Source organism: Orcinus orca, chromosome 10, assembly GCF_937001465.1.
Source record: "Orcinus orca chromosome 10, mOrcOrc1.1, whole genome shotgun sequence".
Taxonomy (NCBI): Eukaryota; Metazoa; Chordata; class Mammalia; order Artiodactyla; family Delphinidae; genus Orcinus; species Orcinus orca.
Genome location: NC_064568.1, coordinates 6,146,802 through 6,160,811, shown reverse-complemented (window position 1 = coordinate 6,160,811; position 14,010 = coordinate 6,146,802). Strand labels below are relative to the sequence as shown.

Below are 14,010 nucleotides of genomic sequence, written 5' to 3'. Positions count from 1 at the left end.
GTAGGTAAAGTGGTTAAGGAAAGCATGGGTGCACTGGAAGGGGCGTAACCCTTCGCCCCCTTTCCTCCCAGGTGGTCTACTTCTCTGCCACGTATCCCTACATCATGCTGATCATCCTGTTCTTCCGAGGAGTGACGCTCCCTGGGGCCAAGGAGGGCATCCTCTTCTACATCACGCCCAACTTCCGCAAGCTGTCGGACTCTGAGGTGAGCGACCTCCCAACCTGGTCCTGGAGTGCCCCCCACTGGGTTAAGAGCACATCTGAGTCCTGAGCCATCGTTTACCACCTTTAGGATAAGTTATCGCACCTCTCGGAGGGACCCGCGTATGTGAACTGGGGTTGCTGCCTGGTAGAGCTGGTTAGCACGTGTAAAAGGCCCTGGGGCGTTCCGGGCTATGATTATGACTTTGACGCTTTTTTTTTTTTAAATCATTCTGCCTATAGGTGTGGCTGGATGCGGCTACCCAGATCTTTTTCTCCTATGGGCTGGGCCTGGGATCCCTGATCGCTCTCGGCAGCTACAACTCTTTCCACAACAACGTCTACAGGTGCTTCCCCGCGGCCACGCCCCTCCGAGACCACGCTCCTCCCTTGGCCTGTCAACTCCACCCATCTCTGAGCCAAAACCTTCTGGCCACTCCTTCCGGTTCCACCCCTTCCGGGGGGGGGCGGGGAGGGGCACACCAGTAGCTCGGCTCACAGGTACTCTACTCCGCCTGGCCCCTTGATAACCACGGCCCACTAGCTCACCTTCCCGCCAGCCCCACCCTTCCTGACCCCACCCCTCCCTCTCTGCAGGGACTCCATCATCGTCTGCTGCATCAATTCCTGCACCAGCATGTTCGCAGGATTTGTTATCTTCTCCATCGTGGGCTTCATGGCCCATGTCACCAAGAGGTCCATTGCTGATGTGGCGGCCTCAGGTCAGCACCGCACTGGGGAGGGCTGGGGGGAGGGGCTAACCCCGCGGACTTTGTACATCTTCATCGCTGTCACCGTCATCACCACCGTGGCTCGCTGGCGTTGAGTGTCCCTACCTGCCAGCAGTGCCCTGAGCATTTACATGGACAGTGTCCCTGAATCTTCCCAACACTATGGGGTCAGTGCTCTTGTTATCCTCATCTCATAGGTGAGGAAACCAAGACTCACCAAGGTCACCTACCCAAATTAACAGAGCTCAAAGGTGGTAGGACTGGAGTTGACCCCAGACCTGGCTGGTTGCAAAGCCAGGCCATTCTGGCACCTCCAGCACGATCCTGGACATCTGGGGGGAGCAGACCTACTCTTGTCCCCTGGGATATCAACTTCGGTCCAACCCAGACACCCTCACCATCGTGACTCAAAGCGCCCGCATCGGTGCTCTTGTCCCAGTTCCAAAAAGGTTCTCACCGACTGGGCTGTGCCCACTCTGCTCTCCACACAGTCATCCATGCCACAGGGTCCAAGGACAGCCCCAGACACACCCCCTTCCCTGCTCAAACGCGGGGGACCCACTGTGTGCTCAGCAGAGGCTCAGGGAGGCAATGTGACCTGTCCCTTCTCTGTCGTGGGGAGCTGGGCGTGTCGTGTGGAAAGGAACATTCCCCTCCAAGGGCTTGCTCTCCCCTGCATGGGCAGCGCAGCATCTCATTTCTCTGGAACTTCCCAGCCAACCCCCTTTCCAGAGCCAGACCCCAGAGGGGTTACAGACTCTTTCTTTCTTCCACTGTTTTCCCTGATCTCCTGAATACCCACCCCCAGACACTCACAGTGTCCCAAACTCATCAAGCCTTCTCCTACCCTGTTCTCCCATCATAGCAAAGGGTTCCAGTGTCTAGTGCCCAGGCCAGGCCCCCAGCATCATCCTGGACCCTTCCTTTGTCTTCCCTCCCCTTCCCTCACAAACCAACCAAAACCAGGGCCTGCCCACTCTGCCTCCTGAGTATCTCTCCATCCGGCCCCCTGTCTGCACCTGCACTGTCCCCAGTCCCCACCGCTGGCCAGGTCACTGCAGTCCCTCCTCTTATCTCACTGGTCCCCTTGCCTCTGGACCCAACTCTGTAGCCTCCTGCCTCCCCCTTCCTCAGCCCCTCCCCCCAACTGTTTCCTTGTCTGGAAAGGGAGGCTGATAACACTCACTGAAACGTTTCCTCTGAAGATGAGATGAAATAAAGCTCAGGAAGTGGATGCGCTGGGGATGCCGCAGGGGCTCAGCGCCTTGTATTATTTCCTCTTCTGCCCTTCCTGCCACAGGCCCTGGGCTGGCGTTCCTGGCATATCCGGAGGCGGTGACACAGCTGCCCATCTCTCCCCTCTGGGCCATCCTCTTCTTCTCCATGCTGCTCATGCTGGGCATTGACAGCCAGGTGAGGTTACCCTCCCTGGCGCCTTGAGGAGCCCCCACCCAGCCTCACTGGTCCAGGACCAAGCAGGGAGAGGAGCCCATTGTCTTAGGCCCCCTAGAAGCTGGCCAAGAGTTTCAAACCCTCGGGATGTTCTACCACATGACACTTCAGGGATCAGCTCAGCTACCTTCTGCATTTTCCAGATGGGGAAACTGAGGCCCGGGGGAAGGGATTCTCCTGAGGTCACAGAGGGAGGCAGAGGGAGAGTCAGGCCTGGAACCCAGGGTTCCCCTGGCCCTGCCGTCCCCACAGGGTGAGGCTTTGGGTGGGTGGGGCTGGGGCTGCCTGGGGTGGCTGACCTCCGCCCCCTGCAGTTCTGCACCGTGGAAGGCTTCATCACTGCCCTGGTGGATGAGTACCCCAGGCTGCTCCGCAACCGCAGGGAGCTCTTCATTGCCGCCGTCTGCATCGTCTCCTACCTGATCGGCCTGTCTAACATCACCCAGGTGAGCGCGTCAGCACCTGGCACACCTCTGCTGCTGCCTGCCCGGGGCCACTCCCAGGCCCTCTATGCCCCAGCCTTGTCCCATCCCACCTTTCATTTTGGTGGACAAGACTGACATGCAAATTAGATCATTAAATGCCATGAAGAACAGAGGATAGTGGGACAGAGAATGAACAGCAGGGGTGGGAAGGACGGTGCCTTGGACAGAGTAGTCAGGGCAGTCCCTCTGAGGAAGTGACATTTCAGCTGAAACTCACATGGCGAGGAAGAGTCAGCCAGGGGAAGATCTAGCTAGGGGAGGAAAGCACAGCAGGTGCAAAGGCCCTGGGGTGGGAATGGGCTTGGCAAGCTTGAGGGACAGAAAGAAGGCCAGCGTGGTAGCGACAGAGGGAGTGGGGGAGTACGTAGTGGATGCAGAGCCAGATCATGCAGGACCTTCCAGGGTGGGCATTTGGATTTTATTTTATTTTATTTTACTTTATATCTCTTTACATTTTATATATTACATTACAGTCTTATTTAAACTATGGAAGAGCTTCTGGAGAGAGACATGACTGGTTTAACATTGTGAACAGATGGCTCAGATGACCAGCTCCTCTTTCTGCCCTCCAGCCCTCCCAGAAATGGGACATTTCCCTCCGCCACCTGGGCATTTTCTTCCCATTCCCCAGAGTCCATGCCCACATCCTTGCAGGGTCGCAAAGACCTCTGTGCTTCCTCTCATCTACCCTCAAGCCTTCTTGATGCAGTGTAGCCTAATCCCAACCCACACAGCCTGTGTTGACCAGGAACTGAATGCACTGGTCCCCCGGGGAAGTGGACCCTCTCTCAGCTCTTTTGCTTTCGCAGGGGGGCATTTACGTCTTCAAACTCTTTGATTACTACTCCGCCAGTGGCATGAGCCTGCTGTTCCTCGTGTTCTTTGAATGCGTCTCCATTTCCTGGTTTTATGGTAAGCACCAACCCCGCCTCCCTCCCTCCCTCGTTCATTTGTTCATTCATTCATTCATCCCTTTCTTCAGTCATCATTCAGTAAATACGACTTGAGCACCAGGCCCTCTCCATACATTAATTTATTCGGTCCTCACTGCAGTTCGATGAAGTTAGCACAGGACGTCCCATGTTTAGAAGATACCATAAGAAGAAGAGTTAAATAAACTCATTTAAAATGGGAGTCAAAATTTCTTCATAAATTTTGCCATAAAAGACCTCTTTGAGATTTTATCGAGAAAAAGGAAACTGAAACTATAAAAAAGTTCTAAAGTTAAATATTTTTAAAAGCTAGGCTATAATTAAAAGTATGCACTATCTTAGAATGTAGGACATGATGATTTTTATTTGTTGATTTTGTGGGCTAAGTTTCCTGACCCAACTGCGTGATAGTGAAAAGGCTGTCCTTCCGGGCACTTTGGTTGTCACAGCAAGATGATGTTTTTGGAAGAAGTGTTCTCCAGAGTCCCTCTGGGTCCTTGGTATTCTGTGTATGTTGTTTGTAGTCCTGCCACCTCACCCTTCCTCATCATTTTCTTCTTGCTTTCTAACTGGTCTAGCACTGTCAGGTCCTCACTGTCAGTGACTTTGCTGATCATCTGAGCAGTGCCCAGTGCCCAGTGTCACTCTCATGAACTTCAGGACATCTGCAGTGGGTTTTTTTGTTTTGTTTTTTTTGCAAGATTGGCAGTTCTTCTTTGCAATTTGCAATCCATCACCAGTTGCTTATGCATCAGATCAGCAGGGAAAACCACCCCTGCCCAGCAAAGCTTTGAAGGAATGGCTGGGAGAGATGTTGGGTGGGAGGGACACTGAGAGTGACGGGGATGCTCTTTGTAAGCACATCCTTTTGTTGGTGGATGTTTTCACATTCAGGTGACTTGCTCTCCCATACAACTCGTTTGCTGGGGGATTTGGTTATTGAATCCTTAGCTAATAAGGACCCCCACCCCCACCCCAGAGCATTAGCCCCATGTTACAGATGAGGAAACTGAGGCTCAGAGAGGTTAGGTGACTTGCCCGTGGTCACACTGTGACAAAACAGCAGGTCGGGGCCTTGAACCTGCAGTCCCCACGGCTCGCCCATCCCTCCTGCTCTTGCTCCAATTGTCACAGGTGTCAACCGATTCTATGACAACATCCAAGAGATGGTTGGCTCCAGGCCCTGCATCTGGTGGAAGCTCTGCTGGTCCTTCTTCACCCCCATCATTGTGGCGGTAAGGGCAGGGCCAGACCGGGCCCTGGGGTGACTCAGGTCCAGAGAGACACTTCTGGAGCCAAAGGCAGGGGGAAGAGACCCACAGACCTCTGTTCCCTAGGAATACTATTCTCTCATTTGTGCTGAGCATCTACTCTGTGCCCTGCATGGTACCAGACACGCTGCAGCATCCTCAAACATCAGCACAGTAGGCGTTATTGCCCCACTTGACTGCTGTCGGTACTGGGGCTCACCAGCCAGCATCACCCAGTGGGCTGGTGCTGCACTCAAACCTGATTCTGAAGCCAAACCAGTCACTCGGGGAGGCCTCTTATCCTCAGCATCCCTCGTTCCCTCCTGCAAGGGGAAGCCGAGGCACGAGCAGGCCTGGGAGGGGCTGCCCAGGTCCTTGCAGTGAGGCTGGGCCACTGCATATGTTGTGTCCTGCACAGGGACACTCAGCCAATGGCCGACTCGGGGCGACCTCCCACCCTTGTTCTGCTTGACAAACTGGTTAACCTGGAGGAGGGGATGCCCTTTTCTGTTGGTCCTCCCGGAGAAGCTACCTTTTGCTATTGGTCCTTCCAGAGGGGGCACCTTCTTCGTATTGGCTTTCCCAGAAGGGATGCCCTTTTCTATTGGTTGCCACTGAGAAGGCACCTTTTTCTGTTGGTCCTCCCGGAAACAGTGGCTTCTTCTGTTATACACAAAGGCACCTTATGTCCTAGCAGTGGCCTTGGGTGCAGGATTCCCAAGATGCTGGGCCCTTGTGAGGGTCAGCCCCAGGGCAGGGGTAGAGGGCAGTGGACCTATCAGCTGCAGGGTCTAGGGAGGGGCCTTGGCAGTCCAGCCTGGGTGACTGCCTGCCTCCCTCCTCTTTCCTGTCCCTCCCCAGGGTGTGTTCATTTTCAGTGCTGTGCAGATGACCCCTCTCACCATGGGAAGCTACGTTTTTCCCAAGTGGGGCCAGGGTGTGGGCTGGCTCATGGCCCTGTCTTCCATGGTCCTCATCCCGGGGTACATGGCCTACATGTTCCTCACCTTAAAGGGCTCCCTGAAGCAGGTAAGTCCCTTCTTCACCCTTCTTGTCGCTGGGCCCCTTCCCCACTCTGTTGGGCACCACGCCTACACTCATGGAGCACAGTCTATTTGGGGAGACAGACAACTTGATAGCCAGTGAAAGTAGAGTGTCAGAGGTCACGATTGGGGTGAACCAGGGAGACATCCTCCTGCATTATGGAGGGTTAGAGAAGGCTTCCTAAAGAGGGGACAGCAAAGAAGAGAACTAAGGACTATCCAGACTTAAAAGTAGAAGCAGGGGGGAAAAAAAAGATACAAATGAAGTTATTTACAGAACAGATGTAGACTTACAGGCATAGAAAACAAACTTATGGTTACCAAAGGGAGATAAATTAGGAGGTTGAGATTAACATATACACACTACTGGGCTTCCCTGGTGGCGCAGTGATTGAGAGTCCACCTGCCGATGCAGGGGACACGGGTTCGTGCCCCGGTCCGGGAGGATCCCACGTGCCGCGGAGCGGCTGGGCCCGTGAGCCATGGCCGCTGAGCCTGCGCGTCCGGAGCCTGTGCTCCGCAATGGGAGAGGCCACAACAGTGAGAGGCCTGCATACCGCAAAAAAATCAACAACAATAACAAAAAAAACCATATACACACTACTATATATAAAATAGATAAACAACAAGGACATAGTATAACACAGGGAACTATACTTAATATTTTGTAATAACCTATAAGGAAGAAGAATTTGAAAAAGGATGTGTATATACATATATATATATACACACATATATATAAAACCAAATCACTGTGCTGTACACATGAAGCTAACATAAAATCAACTCTACTTCAATTTTTTAAAAAATAAATAATAAAAGTAGAAGCAGAGAGAAGTCCCAGGGGTATAAACTGATCAGTGAGGCTGGAGGGTAGAGTGGGGAGGGGTGCAGGGAGGTGATAAGACATGAGGCTGGGAATGTAAGAAGGTTGGACCAGATGATGAAGGGCTTTGAAAATCAGGACAAGAGCTTTGGACTTTATCCTGAGTTTATCCAGTGGCAAATGGGGAGCCATTGAGGTTTCAGAGCAGGTAAGGGTGGGATCAGATGTGTTAAGAGCTTAACTCTAGACCTCACGTAAGGCACGCTGCCCCCAGCAGGGACCCACTGGCATATGTGAGGTCCACGTCAGCTCTTTGTTAAATTATATTGAATTCTTGAGTGAAACAAGGCAGTGCTGGAGGTCCAGGTGCTGAGACATTGATGAAGTAAGTGTAGCCCGGGGAGATTTCACTGAGGAGGTGGAAGGCCACAGCTGGGAGGACCTAGATCTGTGCCTCTCAGCCTTATTGCCCACCAAGATGTCCCTGCCAGACACACTCAGAGCCAGAATGAGGGTCTGTAAGGTCTGCATCATAGGGGTGGCGTGTTGTGCGCAGCCCCTGGAGTTGCTGGGCCAGCCTCCTCCCTTCACAGAAAGAGCACATGAGGTGCCGGGTGGGGAAACTGCTTCCCCATCCCTTGCAGTCAGGTATTAGCAGAGCTGGGGCCTTACAGCCCTTTCTTCCAACTCCAGGTCCAACACTTTTGTTTACCATGATTCGCTGCTGTGTCTCAAAAGGTAGTCAGGTCTGAGAGTGGCAGAGAGGCAGAAGGGGTGCATTTGTGGAAGGGAGCCCAGCCTGTGCAAAGGCCCAGCGGTGGGAAAGGGAAGACTCGTCTGAGGACAGTGCTGATGGGGCAGGATGGCAGGGCGGGTGTGCAGAGAAGGTGGGGAGGTTGCACCCCTTTAGCAAACATGCATTGAGCACCTGCTATGTGCCAGACACTATTGTCAGTGCTGGGGACACAGCCATGAGCAAAATCCTACCCTCATGGACCTTACATTCTGAGAGACGAAGATCAGCAATTAACAAAATAAAGTCACATTTGATGGGGATGAGGAATATGGAGAAAGAGGGTGTAGGGGGTGCTGGGCAAGGCCTCGCTGAGGAGATAACGCTGAGCCAAGACCTAAGGAGACAGAGACTGAGCTGTGTCACTGTCTGAAAGGGGTGTCCCTGGAGAGGGTCCGGCAAGTGCAAAGGCCCTGGGGCAGGTGCTTGCTTGGTGCTTGTGAGGAGGCCAGTGTGGCTGCAGTGTAGAGAGCAAGGGGCTGAGGGGAGAACACTGAGGTCTGCAGTGATGGGCGCCAGATCCTGTGGGGCCGTGTAGGACTTTGGTGAAATGGGAGCCCTCGTGGGGTCCTGAGGAGCAGAGGGATGTGATTCCCCCTCTGGCTGGGGTGTTGAGAGTAGAATGAAGGGGATGAGGGGCAGGAATGGAAGTGGAGGGCTGGGGGCAGTTACTGCAGGGACCCAAGTGAGAGGGAGTGGGTGTGGCCCAGCGGAGCTTTGGAAGGTGTGCAGGAGGGGGCTGGCACCTGGGAGCACCTCGCAGGCAGAACGAACAGGGGAGACTTGAGAAGAGGGTGGGCCAACGAGAGGCCAGCCCCCCTCCCTCCCAGCCTGAATCCTCCCGCTGTCCACAGCGCATCCAGGTCATGATCCAGCCCAGCGAAGACATTGTCCGCCCCGAGAATGGCCCAGAGCAGCCGCAGGCCAGTGGCTCCGCCAGCAAAGAGGCCTACATCTAGGGGTGCAGGGCGGCTCGCCCACCCACACTCTCACCCCGACCCTGGCTGTACACGACCACCACTTGATGTCTGAAGATACCGTCTATCTCAACCTACCTCGAGTGGCGAGTCCAGACACCATCACCATGCAAAGAGAGGGAGGTGGGGACAGTCACACCCCCGTGGGCCCCGCCGTGGGCAAAGAAGATGCCCGATGGCTCCAGCACCTGCGGGCTGGTGACCTTTTTAATCTGGGCCCCATCAGCATCAAGCAGTCGGCCTGTGTGACCGCTGTGATAGATCATTTTTATCCCGCCAGCGAGTGTGATGCGGAGAGGCCGCGCACTCCTGGCTTTTAGTTGTATTCCTGACTGTTCTCTTACTGCCGAAACCCATGACTGTTATCTCGGACTTGGCAGGAGTTCGGTTCCGTCGGAACACTGCTCTGTGCACATGAAAAGGGCATTTTGTATAATGGACATTTCCAGGGAGAGCTCACTCTTAAGAGCAGAGAGCCAGCAGAGCTCTTTCATTTTTTGGTTTTCTCCTTCCCGAGGCAGCTTGACAACCCCCAGCCCCTTCGGTATTCCCAGAACTGCTTTCTCAAGCACTCCGCCCAGTGTCCTGTTTCCCTGCCGCCCGGCGGAATGAGCATCTGTGCACTAAGCTTTCCTGGCCCCCCCGCCCCCCGCTTCTCACCACGCCATTCTGCTTGCGCCTGGCCCAACAGCGATCGTTCCCGATGGGCGCTGCTCCTCGGAAAACTGCCACAAGCACAACTGATTTTTTTAATCACCATTCCGGGGACCTCAGATCCCGCTGGGGAAATTCCCTAATCAGGAGCCCCAGTTTCTCCTAGGCTGCCCGGCTTTGCAGAGCACAGAACAGTTGCAGAGGAAATCAGAGTGAGGCTCTGTCCTTGAGGCAAAGTGGATCCAGCGATCTTTCTGTCTCCTTCTTAAAACGTCTCCCTCACTGCAACCCCAGTCAAGGCTGCTGCCCTCTCCCCTTCCCTGAAGTCCCCCAGTGAGAATCTCCTCACTGCCACTAAGATCTGCCAGCCCAGTAAATGAGGAGCTAGTGTTAATCCAGACCTGCCCCGCCAAGTGCTTCCGAGATTAAAGCTGCTTCGTTGGGAAGTAGTATTTGTTCCGTTCCAGAACTGGGCTCCACAGTGGTGGCAGCAAATCGGGTGAAGACAGTTTCTTGCAAGCTCCAGCAACTCAGCGCTTCTCATTTGCCAGGAACATGGGTTCCCATGTAGCAAATCGTATGTTGTGCCCTGTACTCCTTAGCTAGTTAACTCACGAGTTGTGTTTTACGCCTAATCCTTAATAACTATGGTAAATAACTGTGACTGTGGGTTTTTTAATCTGTCATCCTCGTCCAAAAGTGACCAGCATACCAGTTCTTGCAATAAGGTATTACCCTCAGAATATTAAGCACATTCTTGTAGAGAAAAAACAAAAAGTCTGCATACACATATAAATGCACACATATGTACATTCATCCTCATGCTTGGTACATAGGGTCTCATTTGATATTGTGTAGGAAATCTAAAAGCTTTTCCTGAAGTCATCTGTAAAATAGTCTCATTACTAAGGCATCCAAATGCCAACTGGTGAATCCAGGATCAAAATGCATATGTATTGTTAAATTATAGGGTTTAGAACAAAAGGAACCCTTCACTGTGTCTCATGGTCCCAGCCCCCATCCTTTGTGTGAATTCCTTTAGAATAAGGGCAGGAAGACTTCTAACTTTCTCTTTGTTCTTCATTCTGAAACTAAGAACAAGTCTTTCGAAGACAAATGCAGCGTATTTAATGTTTGTAATCAAATCTAAGTGAGATGTTTGGCAAGAAATCCCTTAACTGATTTCCATCCAAACCTACTTATATAGCACAATATTATGTGTCGTACAATTACTGTGAGAACTGTGAATATGTGTAACTTTTTTTAGTATTTGCCCTGGGGAGGGAAAGATATTGTATTATCATATATGCTTTTTTTTGCAATAAGGATTTATTCTCAGAACACCAAGTAAATCTATCTCTATATTAAAAAATATATGTAATATATACATATTCAAACTATATACAGAGCCTGTTTTAAAAAATATTACAGTATTATTTAGTAAAATTATCTGTTCTATGGACCAAATGTAAAATATTTATACATGAAGATGCATTTTAAATGTCTATAAATGGTGTTATAACTAGAGCACGGGCGTTATGTACGTTTCTAAGAATATAGAGGAAAAATAATAAAGGTTCTATGATATACAATGTCAGACCTTCAGTTCTTTGGGGTGGGGGTCACAAATAGCCTCTTTCATCAAAACAGCGAGAGATACACAGAAAACATTTTTCCCCAACAGAGAGAGATTTGGGCTCAAAATCCAGGGACATGGAACTGGACTTCCCCAGAAGTCTTGGAATGAGTGGATAGAAAATGATTCTGAGCCACAGAAGGGAGGTGCTTTCACTGTTCTAAGAAACTTAAATGTGGTCAACTAAATGAAGGTCTAAAACTAGGATAATAGGAGCACATTAAGTTAACAACATTCATTCCCTCGTGATTCATTCCTCAAAATATTTAATTTTAAAATCTTATTTAAAATTTGAATTCTACAGAGAAGTTGTAAGAAAGGTTCAACAGTCACCCAGGTTCACCAGTTTTTGACACGTTGCCACCTTAAGTCTGTCTGTCAAGGTTCAGTCTGGGAAGCAGGACCACTCTGAGTATTATGGAATAAGGTGTTTATTAGAGGAACAAGCCTTATCCAGTTGTGGGAGAAGGTAGGAAGTAACGGTCTGAGAGAGTTGGGAGATCAGAGGAAAGTCACTAACCAGGTGAGCAGGAGAGGTAGGAGTGGGCCTGGTACACATCAATGCTCAGATGGGGCCATTCTGAAGACCAGCTTTGTGAGTGCCCATGATAGCGCCAGCAGATTACTCCCCTCTCGGTCCTGGCAAACCATCCCTTTCATGGTCCTCCGTAGACCCTCCCCCGGGACACGCCTCAGGCTCACTGAGCTGTTGTGGGGCTGCTTGGGGGAGCTGCCCTGTGGGCGGTTGGCCGTGGGGATGGTCACAACAGTGATGATGATAACAGATCCATTGTGGTTCCACTAAGCAGCAGGCCCTGCACCAACTCCTCCCAAGCATTTTCTCAGCTGACCCTCAGGACACCCCCATGATGTGTCGGCGCTCTCACGCTCATGCCCTGGCCTCACCCCTGCTCTGGCTCCCTTCTCGTTTCCGTTTTTTGTGCGCACCAGCTCCGATATCCACCACCTCCACTCTGTGCCACAAACGTGGCTATTACCTTTTATAATGGGAAATACATAACAAACGGTATTTAACAAGAAAACCCACAAAGCCATGTGGGCTTGCCAGTGTGGAGGCGGACAATTTACTGACAAGAACATCTCATCATGATGCACATACATTTAAGGACTGTGAATATTTTGCTCTTGAAGGAAAGTCTTCTTGTGCTAAAAAAAATGCTAATGGGGACATGGAGCGGGGAGCCCAGCCATGATGAAGACGATAACATCATAACACTGATCAAGGAGAGATCAGGGGCTCCGGAGACCTGCTTGCTGGAGGTGTCCCCTGATGTTTTCAAGGGGATTTGCTGGTGTTTTCCTTGAGGTTTGGGTCCGCTCAGGTCTGAAAGAAGAAGACACCAAAGACAGAGCTAGAAGTGCAAGAGATCTGAAGGGGGAGGTAAATGTCTTTAAATGGTACAGGGGAGAAAGGACAGGAGCCAGCAGGGAAACACTCGGGCACCTGTGCCAGGAGAGAGAGAAGGAAGGAGGCTTGAGTAGGAAGAGCCTCAGACTATGGGGCAGGGCTGGGATGGTGTCAGCCAGACCAAAGGACAGCCCCAGTGCCACGGCTGTCATGAAAGGAGCCCCACATGGAGGACTGCCCAGGCCACAGCACCTCCACCATGCTGGGTCCTGACTGGGCTGCCGGGGGAAGGTGGACTTGTGCAAATGCTACAGCTGCAGTGGAGACCGCTAGCCAGCTGCACTCCCCTCAGCAGTTCTCCAGGAGTGCAGGGACAAGGAAAGGATGTCTACATTTCTGAAGGCCTTCTACCTGCCCAGCACTTTCTCCTGGAATGCTGTTTACTCCCCACCACCAACCTGCAAAAAGCGGCAGGCTATTATTTCCATTTATAGATGAGTATGCTAAGGCTCAGAGAGGGACAGCAACTCCCCCAAGGCCACACAGCTCTAAGTCACAGGACTGGACACCACAGCAGTCTACTTGGGCAGACAAATGCACAAGGCACCGGCCCCATCTCAAACTTTCTGATGCAGGAAGTCGTTCTGATGCAGGAAGCCCGCAGGTGCTGGAGCCATCGGGCAGGGGCTCAGGAATTGCCTTCTAAAAAGCACTCCAAGCCTTTCTGATGGAGAAAGTTGGTAGCCAATCACATCAGGAAACATTGTTTAAAAGAATCTAGGAACCCAAATTGAGGGACATTTTACAAAACCACCGACCTATGCTCTTAAAAAAATGTCAAGGTCATAAAAGACAAAATGGAAGAGTTTCAGATGAAGGAGCTATGACAACTGAATGCAATGCCTGATCCTGAATTAGACACTGGGCCAGAGGAAAACAAATTTTTTTCTTTTGCTATAAAGGGCATTAGTGGGACACTAGGTGAGATTTGAATAAGATATGTAGATTAGATAATATTTTATCAGTGTTAATTTCCTGATTTTGATCAATGCATTGTGGGTACGTAAGAGAATGTCCTTGCTTTTAGGAAATATTCAGGGGTGAAGGAATATCTTGTCTACAATTTATTCTCAAATGATTGAGGAAAAATAATTTACACATATGTGGTATGTGTATGTGTGTGTTGTATGTGTCGAGTGGGAGAGTGATGAAACAGGCAAATGTGGAGAAATAACACCTGAGGAATCTGCGTGAAGGTTGTACAGAAACTCTTTATACTAGTTTTGCAACTTCTAAGTGTGAAATTATTCAAACAATCTAGGAAGGGCCTGGGTGTCACCTTCATTTGATTAGCGCTGTACAGGGCTGTGGGGATGGGGGTTCCTGCCGGGGTGAGGGGGGCGGAGAGATGGACACAGTCTTTGGTTTGGACCAGGACCACTCCTCACTCATGCACTCCCATGGCTGTAATTGCCCCTCTTCTCCTGGAAAGCCTTCAGGTCTCAGCCCAGAAGTCACCTCCTTGGATCCTACCAGGCTCACCACCTCCTAGGCTGCGTGGGGGGCCCCTCGCTTCCGTCAGAGCTGCGGGGCAGGGTCCTCCCCTCTCTGCTCACGCACTGTCTCCCCACCGGCCCACGAACCTCTGGAGGCCGGAGGG

The 14,010-nt window shown here is 51.4% G+C and overlaps 1 protein-coding gene across 3 annotated transcripts in view; it reads left to right on the top strand.

Annotated features, from left to right (window-relative positions):
- Window positions 1-10,937, top strand: part of SLC6A1 (solute carrier family 6 member 1) — a 40,387-nt gene extending 29,450 nt beyond the window's left edge. For all 3 annotated transcript variants that reach the window (XM_049716221.1, XM_049716220.1, XM_004274838.3), the window contains 9 exons: window positions 72-206; window positions 446-549; window positions 800-924; window positions 2,234-2,346; window positions 2,700-2,831; window positions 3,680-3,782; window positions 4,937-5,037; window positions 5,914-6,081; window positions 8,569-10,937. In XM_049716221.1, coding sequence (XP_049572178.1) covers window positions 72-206; window positions 446-549; window positions 800-924; window positions 2,234-2,346; window positions 2,700-2,831; window positions 3,680-3,782; window positions 4,937-5,037; window positions 5,914-6,081; window positions 8,569-8,673 — 1,086 coding nt within the window. In that variant the 3' untranslated portion in view covers window positions 8,674-10,937. The remainder of the gene's footprint in view (window positions 1-71; window positions 207-445; window positions 550-799; window positions 925-2,233; window positions 2,347-2,699; window positions 2,832-3,679; window positions 3,783-4,936; window positions 5,038-5,913; window positions 6,082-8,568) is intronic.
- Window positions 10,938-14,010: the final 3,073 nt, after the last annotated feature.